Here is a 23,401-nt window from a genome sequence, read left to right as displayed (position 1 = left end):
AGATTGCAGTGAGCTGAGATTGTGCCACTGACTTCAACCCAGGTGACAGAGAGAGACCCTGTGTGTGTGTGTGTGTGTGTGTGTGTGTGTATGTGTGTGTGTGTGTGTATGTATCTTAGTATACATTAGTGGCATGAGGAATTCAGGGAAGGCTTTTCTGAGGAATAGGCAGTTGAACTAAGACCTGAGGGATGAGTGGAAGTTAGCTTGGAAAATGCAGGGCTGGAGATGGGGTGGGGGAAATAATTCTGTGCAGAGAGAAGAGCCTGTGACAGGATTGAGAGGGGCAGAGGGTATATGCAAGGAATTTAGCCATTGTAGCTGAACTAGGAGGAACAGAATAAGAGATCCAACTGGAGAGGCAGCATGTTGTCTAGATCCCACATTTTCTATGTGCTGTCTTAAGGGTTTTGGTCTTTAACCTAAGAGCAGTGAAGTGCAATGGAAGAGTTTTAAGCAGGAGAAGAATATAACATTTGCCTTTCGAATAGATGACTTTAACCACAGGTTAAGGTTGAAACAGAAGCAATTAGCTTTTGCAATTGTAATGTCTACAGAGGAATAATTAATGGAATGGCTAATGGTGTTCCATCTTAACTCTCATCTAGATCATAACTTAGGCGTGACGCAGTCTCTAAGAAAAGGGTCACTCTTAATACAAGTGCATGAGACTTAGAAATAAGTCCCTCTCCTTATTTTGGTCATAGGTTTCAATGGGGTTGGACCAGATTATAGCCCTCCTTTGGCAAAATTAACCCTTAAATTCAGCTGTAAATTCTATACTGCTACTGTGGTACAATTTTCAGCCAAGGTTGTGGGCTTTTACTGCACCAATAGGGACGATAGATTTAAAAAACTGAAGATTTATTGAGCAGAAGCAGACTAGCAAAGATCTATAGATTATTGTGTTGTTAAATGGATAGTTATATCTTTAACCCAATGACTGTGAATGTTTGTTTGATCAAGGGGATTTTTACTCTTAGCACCAAGTTATATTTCTTCTCAATGAAATTATGTGCACATAGCAAGGTGCTATGGGGATCATGCCATCTGTGTTTTAAAATATGAGATAACATGAGATAGTCATTTAAATGATGAATTGGTTATTAGAAAACTGGGATTGTGTGCTGAAAGGATCACTGACTCACTGTGTGACCTTGGAAAGTCATTTTCCTTCTTTGGGACACACTTTTCTCTTTTGTAAAATGTGAAGATTTGTACTAGATCAGCATAAAAATGTGTTCTTTCAATAGTTTTTGAGATCCATTATATGAAGAAAAGATGCCCCAGTCTATTTTTTCTCCCTGGAGATGCATGATCTAAGTATATTGATGATGCATTTGATTCCACAATTTTTACATTACCTAATCCATCATACTTCCATATTCCTGTGTGGTTGGATCATTTCTCTGAAACTCAGTTTCCCCATCTATAAACTAGGTCAAGAGCAGGGGTTGCCAAACTTTTTCTGAAAAGGGTAAGTTAGTTAATATTTTTAGGCTTTGTGATTATAGGCTTTGTTGTAACTACTCAATTCTGTCGTTGTGGCTTTTCACAATAAATAAATGAATGGGGGTGGCTGTGTTCCAATAAAACTTTATTTACACAAGCTGGAAGGGGACTGGATTTGGCCCATGGGCCATAGTTTATTGACCTAGGCCAGAGTGTGGGCTAATGAGTCCCTAGTGTCCTCATTGCTCTGACTCTCTCTTGACCTTCTCCCCGAATGGCTATTCTCTCCCAAGTTTGAAGTCATCTTTCCTCAAAACTGTCCCTCTGGTCTATGAAAAGTCATCATCATCTTCTTTTGAAAGGTCTGGATATAAGACTATCCTGTCTCTAGCTGCTGGGATGCCTTCCTTACACCCTTGTTTTGTTTGTCTTAGTAACTACCCGTCTTTAATCCCTGTGAAGGATTGGTTAACTGGAATTTTCCTTGTCTTCCTCCCCCAGAGCCTTTGATCTGATACTCATAAGCATTTGCTGACAGCCAGACAGAAAAGGTGGAGGCCAGATTCCAGGCCTGAGGGCCCAGAGAGTAATGAATGAAGGCTGCGTTTATTTGTATTTCTAATTGGCAAGTCCATTTCCAGATCAGCTGCGTGTCACTACAGGCCGAGAACAAGAGCAAGAGACAACTCTCCTTTTTCTCCCTGACATCAGGGCTCAGGGCCCCTATTTCCACTGAGGCAGAAGCTTGCCTTGACATTACCAGGCTTCGTTGAATCTGCCAGATGGATTAAGCTCCGTCTCTTAGTATAAAATTACCATGTTTTACCACTCAGATGACGCACTGCACATCTGTGAGGATACCATTCACATAGTCTGTGATGTAAAAGGAACCCTCTCAGATGTACAAATCACTTTGCTTCTTCAAGGTTTTTGATATAGCTATAGAACCCTTTTTTTTTTTAAATGAAATCTTGTATAGAAGGCCAGTCTGTAAAAGAAATATAAGTGAAACTGCTCTGTTTGAAACAGAAATGAGAGTTTAGAGCCCTGCCTGCTCAATTTCCCTCTTTTTCTATACAATCAATTGCTGTGGTGCTTCCTAGGATCCCTAGGATTCCTCAGAAGAGTTTTGGAGACTCTAGACTAGATCATGAATATAGCTGTAGCCATTCAGAATTCTATAATCTCTCTGTCTGACTGAGTATCAAATACATCCCTCGTACCATGTTTGGCACTGGAAGTGGGTAGGAATGGAAGCCATGGCCCCTGGTCTCCAAGAGTTGATAATATTGTTTTAGAGGTCAGCAGAAAATGGGAAGGGAAAATGAACTTAAATAAGATCTCATAAGTAGAAACACTTATTCAGAAAAGAAGGGCTGGGGCAATGAAGAATGATTCCCTAAAGACAGTAACATTGGATGGAGCATAGATAGATAGAAGAGATGTGGAAAGGCCGAAGGGAAAAGCAGCACAGAGTGAGCAAAGGCACAGAGGTGGGAAATACTGGTTTACAGATCAAGAGAGATGGCACAGAATGAAGCAAGCATTAGATCTCAGTGTGCACATGAAGAAAGAGGCAGGAAAAGTGTGAACAAGGGAACAGGTAAGCACACACACACAAAAAAAGGAGAAATAATGTCTTTTCCAGGCAGTCCTACCTCCTTCTTTCTCATTTGCTATTCATAACTGATTTCATTGGTATTATTAACTCCATTTCTCAAAATTTATCATTGGAGTCACCAGGATATTGACATTTTCCTAAAGTTGCGGAGGTATTTTCAAGCAGAAATGAGATTTCAGATGAAGTTGGCTTGATCCAAAGCTTGTGTTTTCCTTGTAATATTGGGCTGCATGGAAAATATAGGACTAGATATAAATTTTAAAGGAAGGATATACTTTTTGTAGGTTGACAGACGACAGAAAGGAATTTTTGGTTGTCTAAAAAATATCTTTGAATATTTATATCTTGCACAATTACTGAGTAACAATGTAGCCCAACCTACCAACTTTATTTATTCATTTATTTTTCATTTATTTATTTATTTTGAGATGGAGTCTCACTCTCTTGCCCAGGTTGGTGTGCAGTGGCACAATCTCAGCTCACTGCAACCTCTGCTTCCTGGGTTCAAGTGATTCTCCTGCCTCAGCTTCCCGAGTAGTTGAGATTATAGGTAAATACCCCCATACTCGGCTTGTATTTTTAGTAGATATGGGGTTTAGCAATGTTGGCCAGGTTGGTCTTAAACTCTTGACCTCAGGTGGTCCACCTGCCTCGGCCTCCCAAAGTGCTGGGATTGCTGTGCCTGGTCCCAACTTTACATATGGGAAAAATGAGTGCCAGATAAAGTGAGTGGATATTTAATGTAAGTGGTAGGACAATACACCATTTTGGCCTTTGAACCCTCATTCTGGCAGTCTTTCCAAGGCATCATGAATAAATCACTCTATCATCTTTTTACCTCTTCAATGGATACCAGCTTCTTAGCATCTGTATTTTGTGAGTTCAAGAGTCTGGCCTTTTGAGTAATCCTGAGTTTACCTTTCCCTTTTCCTGTTTTGTGCCTCTCCAGAGACCACAGAGCTGGGCAGCAAGAAGGAGCTCAAGTCCATGCCCTTCATCACCTACCTCTCAGGTTTGCTGACAGCCCAGATGCTGTCAGATGACCAGCTCATTTCAGGTGTGGAGATTCGCTGTGAAGAGAAGGGGCGCTGTCCATCTACCTGTCACCTTTGCCGCCGGCCAGGCAAGGAGCAGCTGAGCCCCACACCAGTGCTGCTGGAAATCAACCGTGTGGTGCCACTTTATACCCTCATCCAAGACAACGGCACAAAGGAGGTAAGCTTCCCTGGCCCAGCCACTCAGTCAGACTTGACCAGCCCTCCTACCTCCTGCCCTTGTGGACCCTTTGTCCAGGGGGATTGTCATCATGATCATCATCATATCATCATCATGGTGATTACTGACATTTATTGATTCCTTACCATGTTCTAAGTACTTACATAGTTTGACAATACTAGTTGTTATAAACAATAAACCCTTAAATCTCAGTGGCTTAATATAATCAAGGTTTTTGTTTGTTTGTTTGTGCAGCATCCCAAATAAATGTTTTTGATTGATGGGTGACTTTATGAGAAGTAGTGCAGGCTGGGCGCGGTGGTTCATGCCTGCAATCCCAACACTTTGGGAGGCCAATGTGGGTGGATCACCTGAGGTCAGGAGTTTGAGTGCAGCCTGGCCAACATGGTGAAACCCCATCTCTACTAAAAACATAAAAATTCACCAGGTGTGGTTGCGGGCATCTGTAATCCCAGCTACTTTGGGGGGCTGAGGCAGGAGAATTGCTTAAACCTGGGAGGCAGAGGTTGCAGTGAGCCGAGATCGCGCCATTGCACTCCAACCTGGGTAACAGAGTGAGACTTGGTCTCCAAAAAAAAAAAAAAAAAAAAGGTCATGCATGGGTTCAGCCTGTTCCTTGTGTGCTGCATTGACCTAATGCTTCCATAATTGCTGTGGAAGGAGAAAGAACAGGGAGGGTTGCACATCATAGGTTTAAATAGGCCAAGCCTGAAAGTGGCAAGTGTCATTTTACCTCTCGTCCATTCTATTGATTAGAACTCAGCCATCGTCCATACCTGTCTGAAATGAAGACGGAAATGGATTTTACCTGTGTGCCTCGGAAAAGATATGGGTTTGGTGAAAATCTAGCAGTGTCTACCTCAGTACAATACTCGCATTATCTCATTTACTCTGCCCTCCAGATCTGTGATTTACTTACATATATTGGTTCGATTCATATGAAATTGCTGACATTTGGCCATTTTTTACTTATAAAATGGCAATTTCATTTGGTTCATTTTAATATCATACCCATTTTACAGCTGAGGAAACCTCAAAGATATTAAGTGATTTACTCAAAGTTGGTCTGCTCCAGAGTTTATATACTTAGCCTTGAAATTATTGCTCCTCTTTTCTCTTTGGTTCTCTCACTTTTAATTATAGAATGGCAGGGCTTGAGGGGACTTATGCATTATTGGGTCACTGGTTTGCAAACTTATCTTTATGGAACACTTTTTCCAAATGCAATCTTTCTTGAAACTCAATCCATAAAATCAGGAATAGTGATGCCACTAGTTCAATGAGGCAGAGGAAGGTAGATAAAGTATCTCCCATTTGATCCCCACTCCTCCCTCTACAACAGCTCCTAGATAGCCCTGGGCCTCCAGTGGTAGACCACTGACTAAGTTGAGTGGAACTCTATGAATCCTGTGCCCCTCCCACAGCATCCTTCTTGGCTAAGTGCTGGAGGGTGTTAAGTGTTCATACAGAGCTTCATAGAGGAAAGACAAGGTGTGGGAGTAAGGAGGTAGGGAAAGTGTCAGGTAGAGGACCTAAGGAAGAAAAGAACATTGTTTGTACAAAGACCAAAAGAAATGTCCCATGACTAAGACCAAGGACAGAGGGAGAAACAAAATGAGTCCTGAGCATTTCCACAATATCATAAGCCAGATTGTGGAATTTCGACCCTATCCTGCGGGCCGTGAGGTGTTGATGATGCATGATTATTGGCAGGAGGCTGTTGGGATTAGATTGTGTGGCAGAAGGAGGCCTCTGTAAAAAACCCAAATTCCCATCCATGGGACAGCAGTGAAATAAAGCGTAGGATATATATTCGATAGAATATACTACAAAAACCAAAATAAGTGAGCAGTAGTGATACCTGTCAATATGAAATGAATGAACATATTATTAACTGAAGAAAGTAAGTCCCAATTTTTTTGTTGTTGTTGGTTTTTTTTTTTTTTTTTTTTTTTGGAGACAGAGTTTTGCTCTTGTTGCCCAGGCTGGAGTGCAATGGCGCAATCTCGGCTCACTGTTGCCTCCTGGGTTCAAGTGATTCTCCTGCCTCAGCCTCCCAAGTAGCTGGGATTACAGGTACCTGCCACCATGCCGAGCTAATTTTTTGTGCTTTTAGTAGAGATGGAGTTTCACCATGTTGGTCAGGCTGATCTTGAACTCCTAACCTCAGGTAATCCACCCACCTCAGCCTCCCAAAGTGCTGGGATTACAGGCGTGAGCCACTATGCCTGGCCCCAAACATTTTATATGGCACAACACCCTTTCCTCCCTTCTTTAAGTTAAAGCACACCTACACCTCAAATATACTATCTTTTAGGAATAAATACAGATGCAATAAATATGATTTAAAAAGAGAAGCAAGGAAGTGATGAACATAAGAGTCAGGATGATGGTTATCTTGAGTCAGGAAAAGTAAAGTAATAGCATGAGGAAGCATATGTTACATGTAAGTAGTCAAGTTCCTAGCTGGTGTTTCTTTGTTTGTTTGTTTGAGACTGAGTCTCGCCCTATTGCCCAGGCTGGAGTGTAGTGGCGCGATCTTGGCTCACTGCAACCTCCGCCTCCTGGGTTTGAACAATTCTCCTGTCTCAGCCTCCTGAGTAGCTGGAATTACAAGCGCCCACCACCACGCCTGACTAATTTTTGTATTTTTAGTAGAGACAAGGTTTCACCATGTTGTCCAAGCTGATCTCGAACTTCTGACCTGAAGCAATCCACCTGCCTCAGACTCCCAAAGTGCTGGAATTACAGGTGTGAGCCACTGCGTCCAGCCCCTAGCTGGTGTTGGTGGTGGTAGATTTGTGTGAGTTCATTAAAGTTTAAAAAGTTTATTAAAACTAACTAGGTAACTGAACAAATAAATAAACCCTACCCATGCATGGCTCAACAATGAGCTTCAGTCCTAAACTGAACATTGCAAATAATTTAATTCTGTGCATCAGAGGTCCCCAAACACCAACAATAAAATACATATGTGTATGTCTCCACACCTCCAATGGCAGGGTCAGAATAGACTGTGAGAATGTAAGAGTAGAATCAAGGAGATCCATGAGGAGGCTGTTGCCGATTCCAGTCAATAACAAGAACAGGGCCAGGGGTAGTGGTTCATGCCTGTAATTCTAGCACTTTGGGAGCCTGAGGTAAGAGGATAGCTTGAGTCTGGTGGGTTCAAGACCAGTCTGGACAATATAGGGAGACCCCCATTTATTTAAAAAAAAAAAAATCAGAATAGAAAATTAGCAGGCTGGGTGCGGTGGCTCACGCCTGTGATCTTAGCACTTTGGGAGGCCAAGACAGGCTGATCATGAGGTCAGGAGTTCAGGACCAGCCTGGTCAACATGGTGAAACTCCGTCTCTACTAAAAATACAAAAATTAGTTGGGTGTAGTGGCATGCACCTATAATCCCAGCTACTCAGGAGACTGAGGCAGGAGAATCGCTTGAATCCAGGAGGTGGAGGTTCCAGTGAGCCCAGATTGCACCATTGCACTCCAGCCTGGGTGACAGAGTGAGACTCTGTCTCAAAGGAAAAAAAAAAAAAAAAAAAGGAGCCTGGTGTGGTTGTACACACCTGTCATCCCAGCCACTCTGGAGACTGAGGTGGGAGGATCGCTTGAGCGCATCAAGCACTCAAGGAGGGAGTCAAAACTTCAGTGAGCTATGATTGTGCCACTGCACTTCAACCCGGGCAACCGAATGAGACACAGTCTCCAAAACACAAATAAATAAAAATACCTAGTGGCTCGACTAGTGTTGTATCAGTGAGGATGTAGCTGTGTGTGACTGGCCTTCTGGGACTTGATGAATGAGCCTATGAATATCCCTGTTTACTGCTCTGTGAACTCGCCCCAGTGACGGCCTTTCTGGGCCACACTGTCCTCATCTGCAATGTGACACACTACAAGCCAAGCCACGGGACTTTTGCAATGTGTTCTTGGCACATGCATAACAATAGATAGGCTGGTGGTGCCTTTCCTATTTGTGCAGGAGCCAGATTCCCCTATGTCTGGATTCCATGCCAGGTTCTCTCAGCATCATTGAAATATTCAATTTATTGGAAATCCAGTGAGGTCTTTCTGAGGCCAATTAGTGGTGTGTGATCAGAGAATCCCAAGAGTGTGAAAGTGGTCACTAGATGTCACTGTTCTCCTTGCAGGAGACCTGTGGAGCTGGAATTGCTGGTCATTCATTCATTAAGTATCTTTGTGCCCCCACTGTATGCTAAGACTGCGTTATACCCTGAAGAGTGAACAGTATGACAAGTGGATATGGTCTTTATCTTTATGGAGTTTACAGACTTATGGAGAAGACATTATTGATGAAACAATCACATGAATAAGTGGAGTCAAGACTGTACAGAGTACTAGGCTGGTGGGTTGCAAGCGTATATCAAGGGGCCTTGTGCAGAGAAGGCTTTCCTGAGGAAGTGACATGTAAAGTGAGCTTTTGGGGGCCAAGTGCATAAAATGAATGTGAAAGTCTGGGGTTTCAGAAAGGAAGAGGAGAATGAGAACATCGCTGGTAGAATGCCCAACTTCTGCAAAGACCTGAAGAATGAACAAATGTGACCCATTTCAGGAAGAGAATGAAAACCAGTGTGGCTGGAGCTGAGACTGGGAGAAAACCCCATGGACAATGCTGAAGAGAAGTCAGGCAGAACTGCACAACATGTGGTGAGAAGCTTAGCCCCAGGGCAGTCGGGAAGCCAGGATAAGTTAGAACAGACGGACAGGCATGGGCACTGTCTTCTCACTTCCACTCTCTTTTCCTTTTAGTGATCCTTGCAAAGAAAGGTTAGAGCTGAAAGACTGTAGGTAGCTTCTTCCAAGCCTCCAGTTTCTTCTCTCCCTTCCCAAACACAAATGAAAGGCCTGTTTAAAGTGTCATGGCAGCCTAAGGGATGGAGTGCCTTAGGCATTTCCAAGGGAGCCAGGTTGCAGTGGGAATGAGTGGGATAGGCCCACTGCAGGTCTGGAAATGATCCTGGAGGAAGGGAATATGGCCACAAAACAAATCTGGTGGGAAGAAAAAGCAGCTACTCTCATTTTGTTTATCATTTGTTTCTCCAACTCTGCCTCAAACTCCCATCACCCTTCCTCCCATCACTTTTCCATCTTTCTAACATCTCTACAGGCCACATGGATACAAGAAAACACTAAAGAGCCTTGACCTATAGTTGAGGGGCCTGGGCTTTCACACTGAGTCATAGCAAGTCATAGCAAGTTCTTTTCCCTTTCTGGGACTTTCTTTTCCTACTTCAAAAAACAAAATACAAACAAACAAACAAAAAACAAAAAAACGATAAGTTGAGTCAATTTCTATCTGAGTTTCCAACAAGACACTTTATTTACATGGAAGCAGATAGTACAGGATCTTTGCTCCACCGCCTTGTGTTGGGATCTTTCCTCAATCCCCATTCACGGTGTGATGCTGAATGGTGTCTTCATACCTCAGTTTCCACATTTGTAAAATGTGGTCTCACAATCCCTACTTCATGGGAATCAAACGAGATAATGAATGCATAATGTCCAGGAAGAAATCACTTAGCAGATGAATGTTATCTATGATAGTGATAAAAATAATGTTTATTTAAAATGGCTCTTTTCTTTTTCTATGTTTCCTTTGGTAACTCCTTTTCTAGGTAGTGCTTGAAAACTTTGCTGGTGCCTAAAGTGCTGGGGACATGACATTTTAGAAGAGGATTCATATTTTGTATGGGAGAGGCCATTGGCTAACCCAAAAGGGCACTTTACAGATGGAGGGATCTCAGGGGCATTTTCTCACTTTATAAGCATTGCTGGAACTCATACTGTGTTGGCAATGAATGTCATAGCTCATTCTAATGCAGAGTGGAAGTTCTTCTCTACGAGAACCCCTGACCCCTGGAGTAGAAGCTCTGAGTAAAATCCTGAACCCCATTTTATGGCACAGTTAGGGACTAACAGGGAGAGAATATGCCATGCCTGAGGTTTGTGGGGTACTTTTGTCCTCTGATTCTGGACCAAGGTATTCTCGATGGCCTTGGGGACTGTTGGACACTAGCTCCTTGGGTAGTTGGGGGTCTCCTTAGGTACACTCCAGTGAATGCATGGGAAAAGATGATGCCTTCTGCCTAAGCTGGAAACGAGCCCTTGATTATACTTTGTGCTGTTGTTTTGAACAAGAGAAGGAGAAAAAAACTCTTTATGATGCAGAATTTGATTAATGCATAAATCTCCTCCCTCCACCTGTTAAATGGCTCTTACACGGCCCAAAGCCACAGAGGTTGGCTCAGCACAACTGGTACTTAAATGTACAAGACTTCATGCGGTTGTTAACTTAGCTTCCGGGTGAAAGGGAGTCTTCCAAGTGGAGGAGGCAGAGGAGTGGCATAGCGAAGAGCCAGACAGAGTTGGATTTGAATCCCTTCTGTGCCATTTACTGTCTATGTGACCTGACTTTTACTCATTTGTAAAGTAGACAATCTAGTATTTATCCCTTTTCATCTCAGGGCTGGGAGTTTTCTTTGGGAAAACACAGACACTAGGAATCTGAACTAGGCTGTGTCCTTGATTATTATATGACATTGGACATGCTTCTACTGTCTAGGTCTCCTTTTCTTTATCTGTATGATGAGAAAAGCAGGCTAACTTCATCCAAGGTCCCCTTTGGCACTTTGATAATGTCAGCTCTAACTTCTACCCAGAATATAAAGCAAATCTTTTGAGGTTGGAAGAGGCATCCTGTGACCCAAAATTTGTTTCCCATTCAGAGACAATGCCAATTTTACTCCTTAAATTTAATACTCGAAGGAGAAAGGTATACATATCTTGCAGTCCATCCCAGTGGCACACAATGACGTAGCATTTATAAGCAGATGGGGCTATTAAAATCATATCCTGTTTATTTTACAAATGAACCTCTTTATTTTACAGATAGCAAAACTAAGAACAAAGCTGAGGACTGATGTTTTTTCAGGTCACATAGCCAAGGCTGAATTTGAAGTAAGACATGACTTCAACCCTTAGAAATATCCTTTATTTTTCCAAGGCTCAGTTTTCTCATCTGGGAAATGGGTGGTAGAAACTTTCCCCACAGATGTCTGTAGAAAAATTAAGAGACTTCTAGCATTTTGAAGGATGTAAAATACTCTGTAGATCTGAGTGGTTCTTTCTAGCCCTCGGGTTTTCTGACTTCCAATCCTGTGAGCATTTTCTGTTCATGCTGCCTTGGGAAGAGTCATGTGTAATTCTGGTCTTGTGGTTGTCTGACCTTCCAGCAGATCCTTTCTCTGCCAGAAAAGCTTGTTTGTTTCATTTCCACTTTTTGGCTCAAACTGAGAAGCGAATTCCAAATAACTACTCTTTGAAGAGAAATTAACAGCCAAGTCTCACCTCCTCCCCCAGTTATTACCAATACCCACCATCACTACAACCATGACCACTACCACCATCACTACGCTACACCGCTAGTATCACTACCAGCATCACCCTCACTCTAGCCCCGTTACTGTGATTATCTTGCATTGGTTGCCTACTGTGTGCTAGATACTGTGTTAGAAAATGTGCTATAGAGAGGAACGAGACACAGACTGTGCCTTCAAGGAGCACGCAGTCTAGTGACAAGAACACATATGCTACTATAATTACTTACATATGTTACACAAATGCATGATTTATTTTTGAATAGTGCAATAGACATTCCAACAGTGTTAGAATAGAGAAAGAAACTCTGAGAGGGAGAATCTGGAAACAATTCTTGAAGAAGGGAAGGTGGATATGGGCACATAGTAGAACTGCAAAGCAAGTTTTTTGATGATGATGAAGACAATAATATCCACCAGATACATATATATGCACTATGTGCCAAAAGCTGCGCTAAGGACTTTACATGCTTTATCTAATTTAATCATCCAACTTATGAGGGAAGTACAACTTATGAGGGAAGTACAATTATTATCCTTATCTAACAGATAAGGAGATGGAACCCCAGAGAAGCTTGAACCCAGGTCTGTAAGATTTCAAAGCTAGGCTCGACCAGAGTTGGAAAACTGTGGCCCTTGGGCCACATCCAGCCTGCTTCCTATTTTTATAAATCAAGTCTATGAAACATAGCCACATATATTGATTTACATATCATCTATAACTGCTTTCCTGCTGCAACAGCAGAGTTAAGTAGTAGCTATAGAAAATAGTATGGGGTGCAAAGCTCAAAGTGTTTACTTTCTAGTCCTTTACAGGAAAAGATTTGCCAAACCCCAGTCTAGACTAAGCAATATTGGAAAACCAGAGGACAGAAAAATGTGTCAATACTATGTGCCGAGCATGTAGAATAGAAGAATAGAAGAGTAAAACCTAACAATTATCGAGTGCCAACTATGTGCCTGGCATTTTAAAAAGTGCTTCATGTGTATTAATATACATTCTCTTACTCTGTCCCCCTACAACACATTTGAAGTATTCACTATTATGCTTACTTTACAAATTAAAAAACAAAACCTGAGACTTCAGAAAGGTAAATAATTTACCTAAGATAACATACCTAGTGAATTGTGGGGTGAGAATTCAAACCCATGATGTCTGAGTCCAAAACTTTTGTGTTCAGTCAGCCATTCTTGCAACAGGCCTGAAAGCTTAGGTAGAAATAAAACTGGAAAAGGGATAGGCAGAAGGCTGTGTTGTGGGCAACTTTGAATGCCATGTTGTAAAATTTAGGTGCTGTGCAAACCATATGGCATCTTTCAAGATTGTAGGTCAAGGGAGAGATATAACTAGATTTGAGTCGTAGAGTAGCAACTGTAGTAACATTAGAAGATGAATCGCAGGGACTAGGACCAATTTTATGGCAAGAGTTGTTAACTTGGCATTTGGGGATCCTTGACTTTATAGGATCTTTGGATGTTCATCCCTAGAAAGTTTTTGCAGAATTATACATTACTTGTATTTTTCTCCTGGAGAATAGATCCATATTCTTGACTCAAATGTTGTAGAATACTAAACTAAGAGGGTTAATGTCAGTTAGATGGGGGGTATATGTATGAGATGGCTGAAGAGTGAGAGTTCCATTTACATAATTTGAACAAGTATTGACTAAGGGGCTCCTATTGGCCAGACACTGTTCTGGGCACTTGGGATACCTCAAGGAGCAAAGCAGGCATTATAGCCTCACAGTCTAGGAAATGAATTTCTACTGGAGTGTGTGTGAGAGAGCCATGAAATAAGCAATCAGCACAGTAAATAATATAGTACATTAAAAAGTATAGAAAAAAGGTAGAGCAGAATAAGGGAGGTCAAGAGTGCCTAGTGAGTGTGGAGTTCTGGATCTCAGAGTGTCTCAGTGGATCAAAATCACTTAAGGTGAGAATGGGAGAAGTGTTTGTTTAAAATGGAGTTTCCTGGTCTCTTCCTACTGATTCTGTGTGTGTGTGTGTGTGTGTGTGTGTGTGTTTTTCTTTTTTTTTTTTTTTTTGTGGGTTGGGAGTTTTCATTTTCCCAACCTCCGCAGGTAATTGTAGTACAAAATGAACTTGAGAACCACTGCCCAAAACCTGGTTCATATGTCATTTTCAGTTTGAAATTCCTTCAGGGAATTCCTTGTTTAGGGATTAAGAAAGTCAAGTACTTCCTATAATCTAGCTTAAACCTTCTCTGCTATTGTGGGTCACTTCCTTTCTATCTTAGTGCATTCTGAGAAGGAGGTGAACCGGCCAAGAATCAGACTGTCAGGCAATCCTTGGCAACAGGGAAGATCAAAGAAAAGAGGGAGAAATAATCCACATATTACTCAACACACTCATGGTCAATTACAAAAGAGGAACTTAATACTTGGCTTGCCTACCTGCAAAACTGGAAAACATAGCTCTTTCATGAGACCTGAAGACTACCAGATTCAATAATAAATGCGAGATATACAGTTTTAGCAAATGCAAACATTTTGCATGTCAGAGAAGAGAATATTTTTTTCCCCATGGGACATTGAATTAGTTATTACATGCAATAAAAAAAGAGAATGGCAGAAAAGCTTTCCCTTGTCCTTTTAATAATAACAAACATTTACCGAGCACTTCCATGGTGCCAGGAGCTTAGCTAAAGCACTTTATGTACTTGGCTCACTGAACCCGCTCATCAACTCCACATGGTGGGTGCTATTATTATCCTTTTTTTCCCTAGCGTGAAAACTGAGGCATGGAGAAGCTAAATCACTTGTTTCAAGGTCTTACAAATAGGAACTTATAGAACCAGGATTTGACGTGGGCACCTGAGTTGCTCATCACTTTTCTCTCTACTAGCTACTCTTCTTCACTTTTAAATAAAAGTTAAAGTCTAATGCATACTAAAGACAATGTCATTGCGTTCAGTTACCTTCTTCAGCTACTGTCTCTTCATTTCTTAACCTAATGGCCAAAACTTTTGAAAAAGCAGGCATCTCTGTCTACATTGATTCACTTCGATTCATTCTAGTGTTGGCTCCTACCATACAATAAAAGTGCAGTAACTTCTCATTTGTAACCCTTGCAGACCACTCTACTACATTTGCCATGAATTGCCTTCCCTTTCTTCTGATCAGTATTTTCTATTTCCATTTTTGAAATCCTGAAACCAAGGAATCATCTTTGATAACTCTCTTTCCTTTCCACTTGCACCCATTCCCCACAAAATACAACCCATTCCAAGTCCTGTAGATTTATCTCCTTAAGAATTTCTCTAATACATTCACTTTTTCCCAAACTGATCCAAATCTTGCCTGTACTATTTCAGTAGTCTCTTGTCTAATAACAACCCCTACCTCTTTTAATCAATCCACTTCTTTGCAGCCAGAGTGATATTTTCAAAACTAAAACTTGCTCACGTCACTTTCCTGATTAAAACCATTTATCGACCTCCAGTTGCTCTTGTGATAAAAACCAAAGTCCTTGTCATGGTGCACAGGGGCTGCTTAGGCGAAAACCTTCTAATTTCTTAAAACTCATCTTGTCTTCTTACTTCTCTTGCTTTCTGTGCTCCAGCCATAGTGATCTTCTAGTTTTTGGAAACTCTGTGCTCTGTCCTGCCAAAGAGACTTTGCACATGCTATTCCCTGCAGTTGGAATGTACTTCTCCCCTTTTCTTCTTTCCACCGAGTGAACTGTTACTCATTTATCAGCTTGCCAAGGTTTCCAAATTTGATAAGATCCTCCTTGTTTATTTGTTCACTTACTTTCTTGGGTCTCTTTGTCTTTCTTCCATAGCAGTTATCACACTTTCTAATTATACTTTTACTTTTTGAAACTGATTGATGCCTGTGTCTCTTCCTCTTCCAAATTGTATTATTTTATTTTGTGGTCGTAACAGAGTTTATGAGGAAGAAACAGCAGATAAACTCAGAAATGGAAGGGATTACAGAAGCATCCAATCCAACCCTAGTCTATTTCTCAATTCCTTTCTTTCGCACCTTGCAACAAGTTGTGGAGACCGTGTTTGAGCATTCCCAGTTTTCAAATGGCTTGCTCAGTGACACCTAAGCATTTGGTTTCCCTCACTGAGAGAAAATCCTTTCTTATATTGAGTCAAAATATTTTCCTATACATTAGGGGGTAAACTTCATGAAACCAGGTACTACACCAACTTTTAGTGACCCTTATACTCACAACTTATAGTAAACTGCCTGATGCATAGTACAAATTCAATAAGTACACGTAAAATGAAAATACATGATTGAATGAATGAGTGAAAAAAGGTCACCAGCTTGCATTGGCATGCTTTCACATACATTGGCTCCTTTCAATAGAAGCATGAAGGTAGCACTGTTTATCTTCATTTTATAGATAAGGAAACTGAGACTCGGAGAGTGTAGTCAGCCATTATCTAAAGCCCCATAAGGCTAGAAAATATAAGAGCCAGGGCTGGAATCCTTTTTCCAGCTGTCCAATGTCTACTTATTTATCACACCACCATCATTTATCTGAGGGTGTCATCAAAGACTGCCCCAGCCACGGCAGTGCTGGGCTTCCAGGAAGAGCGATCTGCAGGCTCCATCCCTCTTGGAGCTTAACCCTGTTCACAGGGAGCTCTTCTTGGGTCATTAGGCAACTTCAGTCAACAGTGATGCTAAGGGCCTGGAGAGAATTCACAAACAACTCAACTCTCTCTCTCTTTCTATTTCTTCCTAATCTAAGAAGAAAAAAAAGTCATTCCAGATGTGTCTCACAATTCTCCAGGCATATGCAGTTGAAAGCAGCATGAGTTTGTACCATTACACAGATGGTCAGTCTGTGCAGTGCCTTCTCTGGGCGACAGACTTACATCATGCCTAGCATCTCTGAGCAAAAGGATTCCAGGCTATAAATTCATATCCTGAGAGGAGAGGAAGACCACAAAGAATGTGGATTCTCATTGGATCATGTGTTTCTTTTCATTTTTAGCTTCATCTCCAAATTATCCCATTTAGGGGAGCACTGTTAAATCCCAGGATCTGCTACTCACTCCAAAATCAACTTAGTTCAGAGAAGTATAACATGTACAAAGGTAAAGAGAATATAATAATGAACTGCCATGTACCTATCATCTTCTAGTTTTAGTAGTCATTAATCATGCCAAACCTGTGTTACCTCCTCTCACATCTGCTTCTACACTGACCTGGTAATTTTGAAGCACATCTCAAACATGAGATAATTTCATGTGTAAATGTTAAAGTCCTTATCTCTTAAAGATAAACACTCAAAAGATAACCTTAATACCCTATCCAGGATTCCCAAATGAACAATAATTTCTCTATATTATCAAACATCCCGTTATTGTTCATGTTTACCGAATTGTCTTATATCTTTGGTACCTGTTTGCTTTTTCAAATCAGAAACGAAATAAGATCCAAATGTTGTAGTTGGCTGATAAGCGAGTCTCTTCTAACCTATCCGTCTCTCTTTTTATTCCTTGGGATATTTTGTGGATAAAAACTGGGTTGTTTGTGCTGCAGAGTTCCCCACAACCAGGATTTTGCTGATTGCATTCCCATGGTGTTATTTAATGTCCTCATCTGGCCTTGTATTTCTTGTAACTGTGTAGTTAGTTCTAGAGGCTCAATCAGGCTAGATTTTTTTTTTTTTTTTTTTTTGGCAATTCCCCATAGCCAGTATTGAAAAACCTGTAGGCAAAGGTGGTCTATTCGAAAAACTTGAGCTTTTTACTCTAGTAGTTGAAAGGTTGTCTTTCATCTGGTCACATCTTTCATCAAGCCCTAGTTATTTCCTTTCTCCTATGTTAGTTACTTGTGGCAATGTTCTTTGAGCCTTAATTCCCTCACGTATGTTTACTAACTAGAGTTTACTAATAATTCCTAATATCTGAGAGTACTGTATTGCATGAGATGGGTATTAACATGTTTAGCTTTGTGCTGGTGCCTAATAAGTGCTGAGTAAAGACAAATTCTTACTTATCATATTTTTGCTACTTTCTGCTTTTCCTCTTGTTCCTCCTTCTCTACATTTCATTTTTTTTTTTATCACAACAGTGCCTATGAGAAGAAAGGAATAGAAGGGATTATACAGGCATCTAGGCCGATCTTTATGTATTACTTGATTCTTTTCTCCTATATCCTGCAAGAGCTTCTTTTTGAATTCTCCTGGAATGGTTTTCTGAGTGACCTACTAAGCATCCTGTTCCACCACTACTAGAACATCCTTCTTTATGTATGTATGTATTTTTTTGAGACCAGGTCTCACTCTGTCACCTGGTCTCAAAAAAATACATACATACATAAAGAGGCTGGAGTGCAGTGGCACAATCATTGCTCGCTGTAGGCTTGATCTCCCTGGCTCAAGCGATCGTCCAACCTCAGCCTCTCAAGTAGCTGGAACTATAGGCACATGCCACCATGCTTGGATAATTTTTGTATTTTTTGTAGAAATGGAGTTTTGCCATGTTTCCCAGGCTTGTCTTGAACTGCTGGGCTCAAGTAATCTGCTAGCCTTGACCTCCAAAAGTGCTGGGATTACAGGCATGTACTACTATGCCAAGCCCCTTCTTTATATTGAATCAAAGTATTTTTCTATACATTTCTTGTCCTTCTAGTTTCTAATTCTGTTTATTAACGCTGTACTGAGCAGGTTTTAACTATTGATTTACTAGACAGAGCATATGTTTTGAAAGCGAGAGATAAGGGTTTATATACTACTTTTGTCTCAAAAAAAATACTGTATGCCTTTTGGGATGTTACTTAAATTCTTTTGTTTTACCATCAGCAAAATGAGATTAATAATATCTACCTTATAGAATTGTTTCGCAAAAGTTCATGTAAGGTGCTTAGCAACACTGCCTTGCACTAGAAAAAGCTCAATAAAAGTTAATCCTCTCTCCAATTCTAAGTGACAGTCTTTCAAGTATTTGAAGATATTTTAGGTCTCAGTTGATTTTTTTTCTTCTCTCCTGGAAATCATTCCTAGTTCCCTCAACAGTTTTTCATCACATGGGTCTGAATCTTGATGTGGACTCTGCCTTAGTCCATTTCTGCTGACAGAATACTTGAAACTGGGTAATTTATAAGGAAGTTTATTTTCTCACGGTTCTGGAGGCTGGGAAGTCCAAGATGAAGGTGCTGGCAGGATTGGTGTCTGGTGAGGGTTGCTCTCTGCTTCCAAGATGGCACCTTAGTACTGCAGGCTTGGGAGGAGAGGAACACTGTGTCCTTACATGGCAGAAAGGACTGAAAGGCAGGGCAAAAGAGCACTCACTTTAACCTTGAGCCCTTTTATAAAGATAATACTCCTATTTATAAGGGTGGAGCCCTCATGACTTAATAACCTCCCGGAGACCACTCCTCTTAATATTGTTGCATTGAGGATTGAGATTCAACATGTATTTTGGGGGAGATATCATGATTTAATCCACAGCCAACTCAGTCTTACCCAGGCCATACTGATTATAGGGCTCTGAGAGAACTCCAGTATGTCCAAGTACATCTTTTGTTTGTTTGTTTGTTTGTTTGTTTTGAGATGAAGTCTCACTCTGTTGCCCAGGCTGGAGTGTGCAGTCTCAGCTCACTGCAACCTCCACCTCCCAGGTTCAAATGATTTTCCTGCCTTAGCCTCTCAAGTAGCTGGGAGCTGGGATTACAGGTACCCACCACCATGTCTGGCTAATTTTTGTATTTTTAATAGAGATGGAGTTTCACCATGTTAGCCAGGCTAGTCTCGAACTCCTGACCTCAGGTGATCCACCTGCATCAGCCTCCCAAAGTGCTGGGATTACAGGCATGAGCTACTGCACCCACCAAGTTTAAGTGCATCTTAATGTGTGGTATGTGATTTATGAAGAAAAAAGTTAGAAAGCACAGAGACTATTACTGTTGCCTTAGAGTTAAAGATGGAAATCAAGTATCTTACTTCCAGACTTTTAGACTTCTCCTGGGTCACAGTAGCTTCTATATTTAGTGCCATACACATAGTAGGTATTTAAAACATAACTTTTGAGTAGCTGAAGGAGACAGAAGCTCAGAAGGAGAAATATCAGTATTACATAGCAGTGGGTTATGGAGCTAAGATTTAAATCCATGTTTGTCTGGTTCCATAGCTTGTGTTCTCCGCATGCGAAGAATAGAGCCTTTTTCATTACTGGCTTTTTCCACTACACTTTGGCATGGGCAAGCCTGTTCTATCATCAGATAGGCTTTCTTGGATTCTAGAGTTTCTTCTATCATTTACCACTTCATCTTTCTTTGACAATAAAACTTGTTGCTCTGTTCTCACTTCTTATTTCTTGGCCCCTTGGAAACTGGGTTTTACTCTACCATCTAATCAAAGTTTTTGTCTCAAAACTCAATAAAAACCATCTATTAGCTCAATTCAAAGCCCTTTTCTTAATGCTATTTCAGAGATCATACATCCACAATCAAAGGAGCTTGAACTTGGCTTCTTCAACTTTAGCTTGCTCAACCTGGATCTTTTTCAGAAATTATTGCTTGTCTTCCAAAAATCAGAGGGAACACCGGGCAACTGAAGCATAACATAGCAGGTGCTTGAGGTAGTGTAGTATATGTTAGTGAAGCTCTTCTCATCCCTCTACAGTGTTTCCCTGGTGATTGTTTCTCATATGTGCAGGTACTCATTTTGAATAGAGCTGGAGATATATAGATATAGATAACATATAGGTATATAGATATTGGTATAAATATAGATAGATTTATTTGCTTATTTTTATGTGTCAGGAGAGCATTAATTACATTCAAGGCAAACAGACTTACCAGTGAGATTTTGATATTTTAGAGGTTTTAGTGAGATATCATAGAGGGAACCATGGTTTTAACAGTCAACCAGATTTACGTTTAAATTTCTTATTTCATGCTTACCTGTTGGATGGCATTGTACATTCAACTTAGCTTACTTGAGCTCCATTTTCTTAGATGTAGGATGGGAGTAATATGAGCACCTACTTTATAGGGTGGCTCTGAATGTTATGTAAGATGACGGATGTAAAGAAAAGGCAGTACATGAATCAGATAGACTTAGGTTTAAACTCCCATTTTGCATGTACTATGGAGATATAATTTAATTACTCATAACCTCAATGGAGGTAATAATAGTATTTAACTGTTAAATAAGACTATGCATGTAAAGCACTTAGCAATAGCTAATATAATTAAACACTTGATCAATATTAGTTGTAGCTTCTTCTTCTTTTTTTTCTTCTTAGTCTTCCCCCACTTCTCTCTCTTTTTCTCCCACTATCCTCTTCTCTTGCTTCTTATTAAAGCATCCAGCACAGAGTAGGCATATAACAAACAGTAATTGTCTTACCCTTAGAGATCCACTGATTCAAAAATCAAAAGGGCAATCAGTTCACAGAGACAAGGAAAGTTGTACTTCCCCAAAGGCAAAGATAATATCTCTGATAGATTGTTCCAGTGCTGTATTGTTTTTTCAATAGAAAATATTACAAAGAATAAAAATAATTCCGAGTGAGTGTAGATGTGCCCAGAGTCTCTTTTGTCTGTAATTAAACTGTTAAAAAATTATTTTGCTTATTAAGTTACTTTCTTTCATCTAGAGAATATCCAAGTTCAGGGCCTAGTCAATAGTTGTTTAATTATTAAATATATGTGGATTTTGGTATAGATCTGACATTATTTTAGGCACTTTATACATGATCCTTGTACATTTCTAAATGAGGTAGATCTTAGTATGTACCCATTTTATACAGGCAGAAAGTAAAGCATAGACAATTGAAGACGATTCTATCGGTTTGCTTAGTGATAGCACTGGGATTTGAACCCAGGAGTCTGGTTCCAGTGACCATGCTCCTAACCTCAATGTTCTGCCATCCTTCCATCATGTGTAACATCCTTTCCTGGGTTAAATGATCTAGACTTTTCAGAATCTCATTTGCCATGATAGAAATATGACTACATTAAAGCTGATAAGAATCCACCACTTCCAAGCTTCCTCGGCCAAATGTAAAAGGCTCCCTATCAAAGGCCAAGGTAAACTCAGAATGGGTCTAGCTAGACTAAGCATGTCCCCTCCTGTCCTGTGACCTTTATTTTCCTGCCCCCACTCATAGTCCCATAGAAGCCCCACCAGCAGGAGAGGCTTCCTCCCTCAGATGCCTCCTTAGGGACAATGGGCGTACTGGAAAAATGAAATCATCAGTGGCCACAGAAGAGAAATTGTGTAATTCTTTACTTAGGAACTTGCCATTAACTTAAGCTAGCATTTAGAGATGCGAACTCCACAATCTTGGACAAATCCTTCACTTGAAACTTTCCCACCCGCCTCTCATCTCCAGATGTTCTCACCACAGGAAAGAGGAGTTAACTATCTATCAAAGGACAGCAGGCTTAGAAGACAGGTCTTGTCTCTTGGGTGGGACTGGAATCCTCAGCTAAAGGTTTCCCTTAGGAAAAGTATGTGAGTTCCAGCCAGGTTTCCCCTTCCAGGACTGAGCAGTCCAGGAGCAACGCCTTTGTAGGACACAGGCTGAAAAGGGGAACCATCCTCTGAAGAACTTAAATTTGTGTAAGACTAACAAACCCTTGACAGTTCAAGGTCACAGAGCAAGATGCCTTGGGAAGATGACTCATGATTAGATGGATGAGGCTACTGATATGGCTGTGTCTTCTCCCTGGAGTTATAACCAATGTTTCCTATTGCTCATAATTGGTCTGCTATTCATCACTTTCACAATTGCTCTCAGGTCTGTGACAGGCAGGACAAATGATTTGGAGATAGTTTAGAACAGTGTAAGCACAATCTATTGCCCCAATGACTGAGCAGGTCTACTAAGATCACATAGATCACACACTCAAACAGCTCCCTGTCTTCTTTCCTCAGACTTTATTACTCATTCATGCAATAGTCATTCATGCAACAAACTTTTATGGAGTACCTACTTTGGGACATGCCTTGTGTGAGGAATTTCTGATAAAATAAGGCAAACAACTCATAGTCTGATAGGGAGGACGGACATATAGATAAATAATTTCATAAAATGTGGTAAGTTCACTAAGAGATGTGTTGTCAAAGGTACAGTAAGGGCTTTCAGTTCTGCTAGGAAATCAAGGAAAGGTTTTCAAAGAAGGCTGAAGTTGTAGCGGGTCTTAAAGAATGAGTATGATTTGATTAAAGATAGAATAAAGGCATTATAGGCTGGGAGAACCCATGTACAAAGATACAGTGACATAAAAGTTTCTTGCCTCCCTGGTCCATGACAAAAGGTTCAATGTAGCTGGTATGTAAGACTGGGACAGACTATGGTGGTGGGATATGAAGCTAGAGAGGTTGTTTGACATCACTTTGTGAAGGGCTGTGTGTGCCAGGCTAAGAAAAATGGTTATATTTTTCTTAGTCAAAACTCTTTTTAATTGTTTTATTGTTTTTCTTTTTAGAAATATAGAATAGAAATGAGGTCTCGCTATATTGTCCAGGCTGGTCTCAAATTCCTGGCCTCAAGCAATCCTCTTAAAGTGCTGAGATTATAGGTCTTTTAAAAATTATTATTGATAGATAGTAGTTGTACATATTTTGAGGGTACATGTGATATTTTCTCTCTCTCTTCCTTTCCTTTCTTTTCTTTTCCTTTCCTTTCCTTTCCTCTCTCCTCCTTTCCTCTCCTTTCTTCTCCTTTCCTCTCCTTTCCTCTCCTTTCCT

At 40.7% G+C, this 23,401-nt stretch overlaps 1 protein-coding gene across 6 annotated transcripts in view; it reads left to right on the top strand.

Moving 5' to 3' along the window:
- ASTN2 (astrotactin 2) overlaps nt 1-23,401 on the top strand; it is a 1,032,132-nt gene that overhangs the window by 813,663 nt on the left and 195,068 nt on the right. For all 6 annotated transcript variants that reach the window (XM_017949334.2, XM_017949333.2, XM_017949331.2 and 3 more), the window contains one exon: nt 4,023-4,288. In XM_017949334.2, coding sequence (XP_017804823.2) covers nt 4,023-4,288 — 266 coding nt within the window. The remainder of the gene's footprint in view (nt 1-4,022; nt 4,289-23,401) is intronic.

Source organism: Papio anubis, chromosome 13 (assembly GCF_008728515.1).
Source record: "Papio anubis isolate 15944 chromosome 13, Panubis1.0, whole genome shotgun sequence".
Lineage (NCBI taxonomy): Eukaryota > Metazoa > Chordata > Mammalia > Primates > Cercopithecidae > Papio > Papio anubis.
This window is presented reverse-complemented; position numbering and strand designations above follow the sequence as displayed.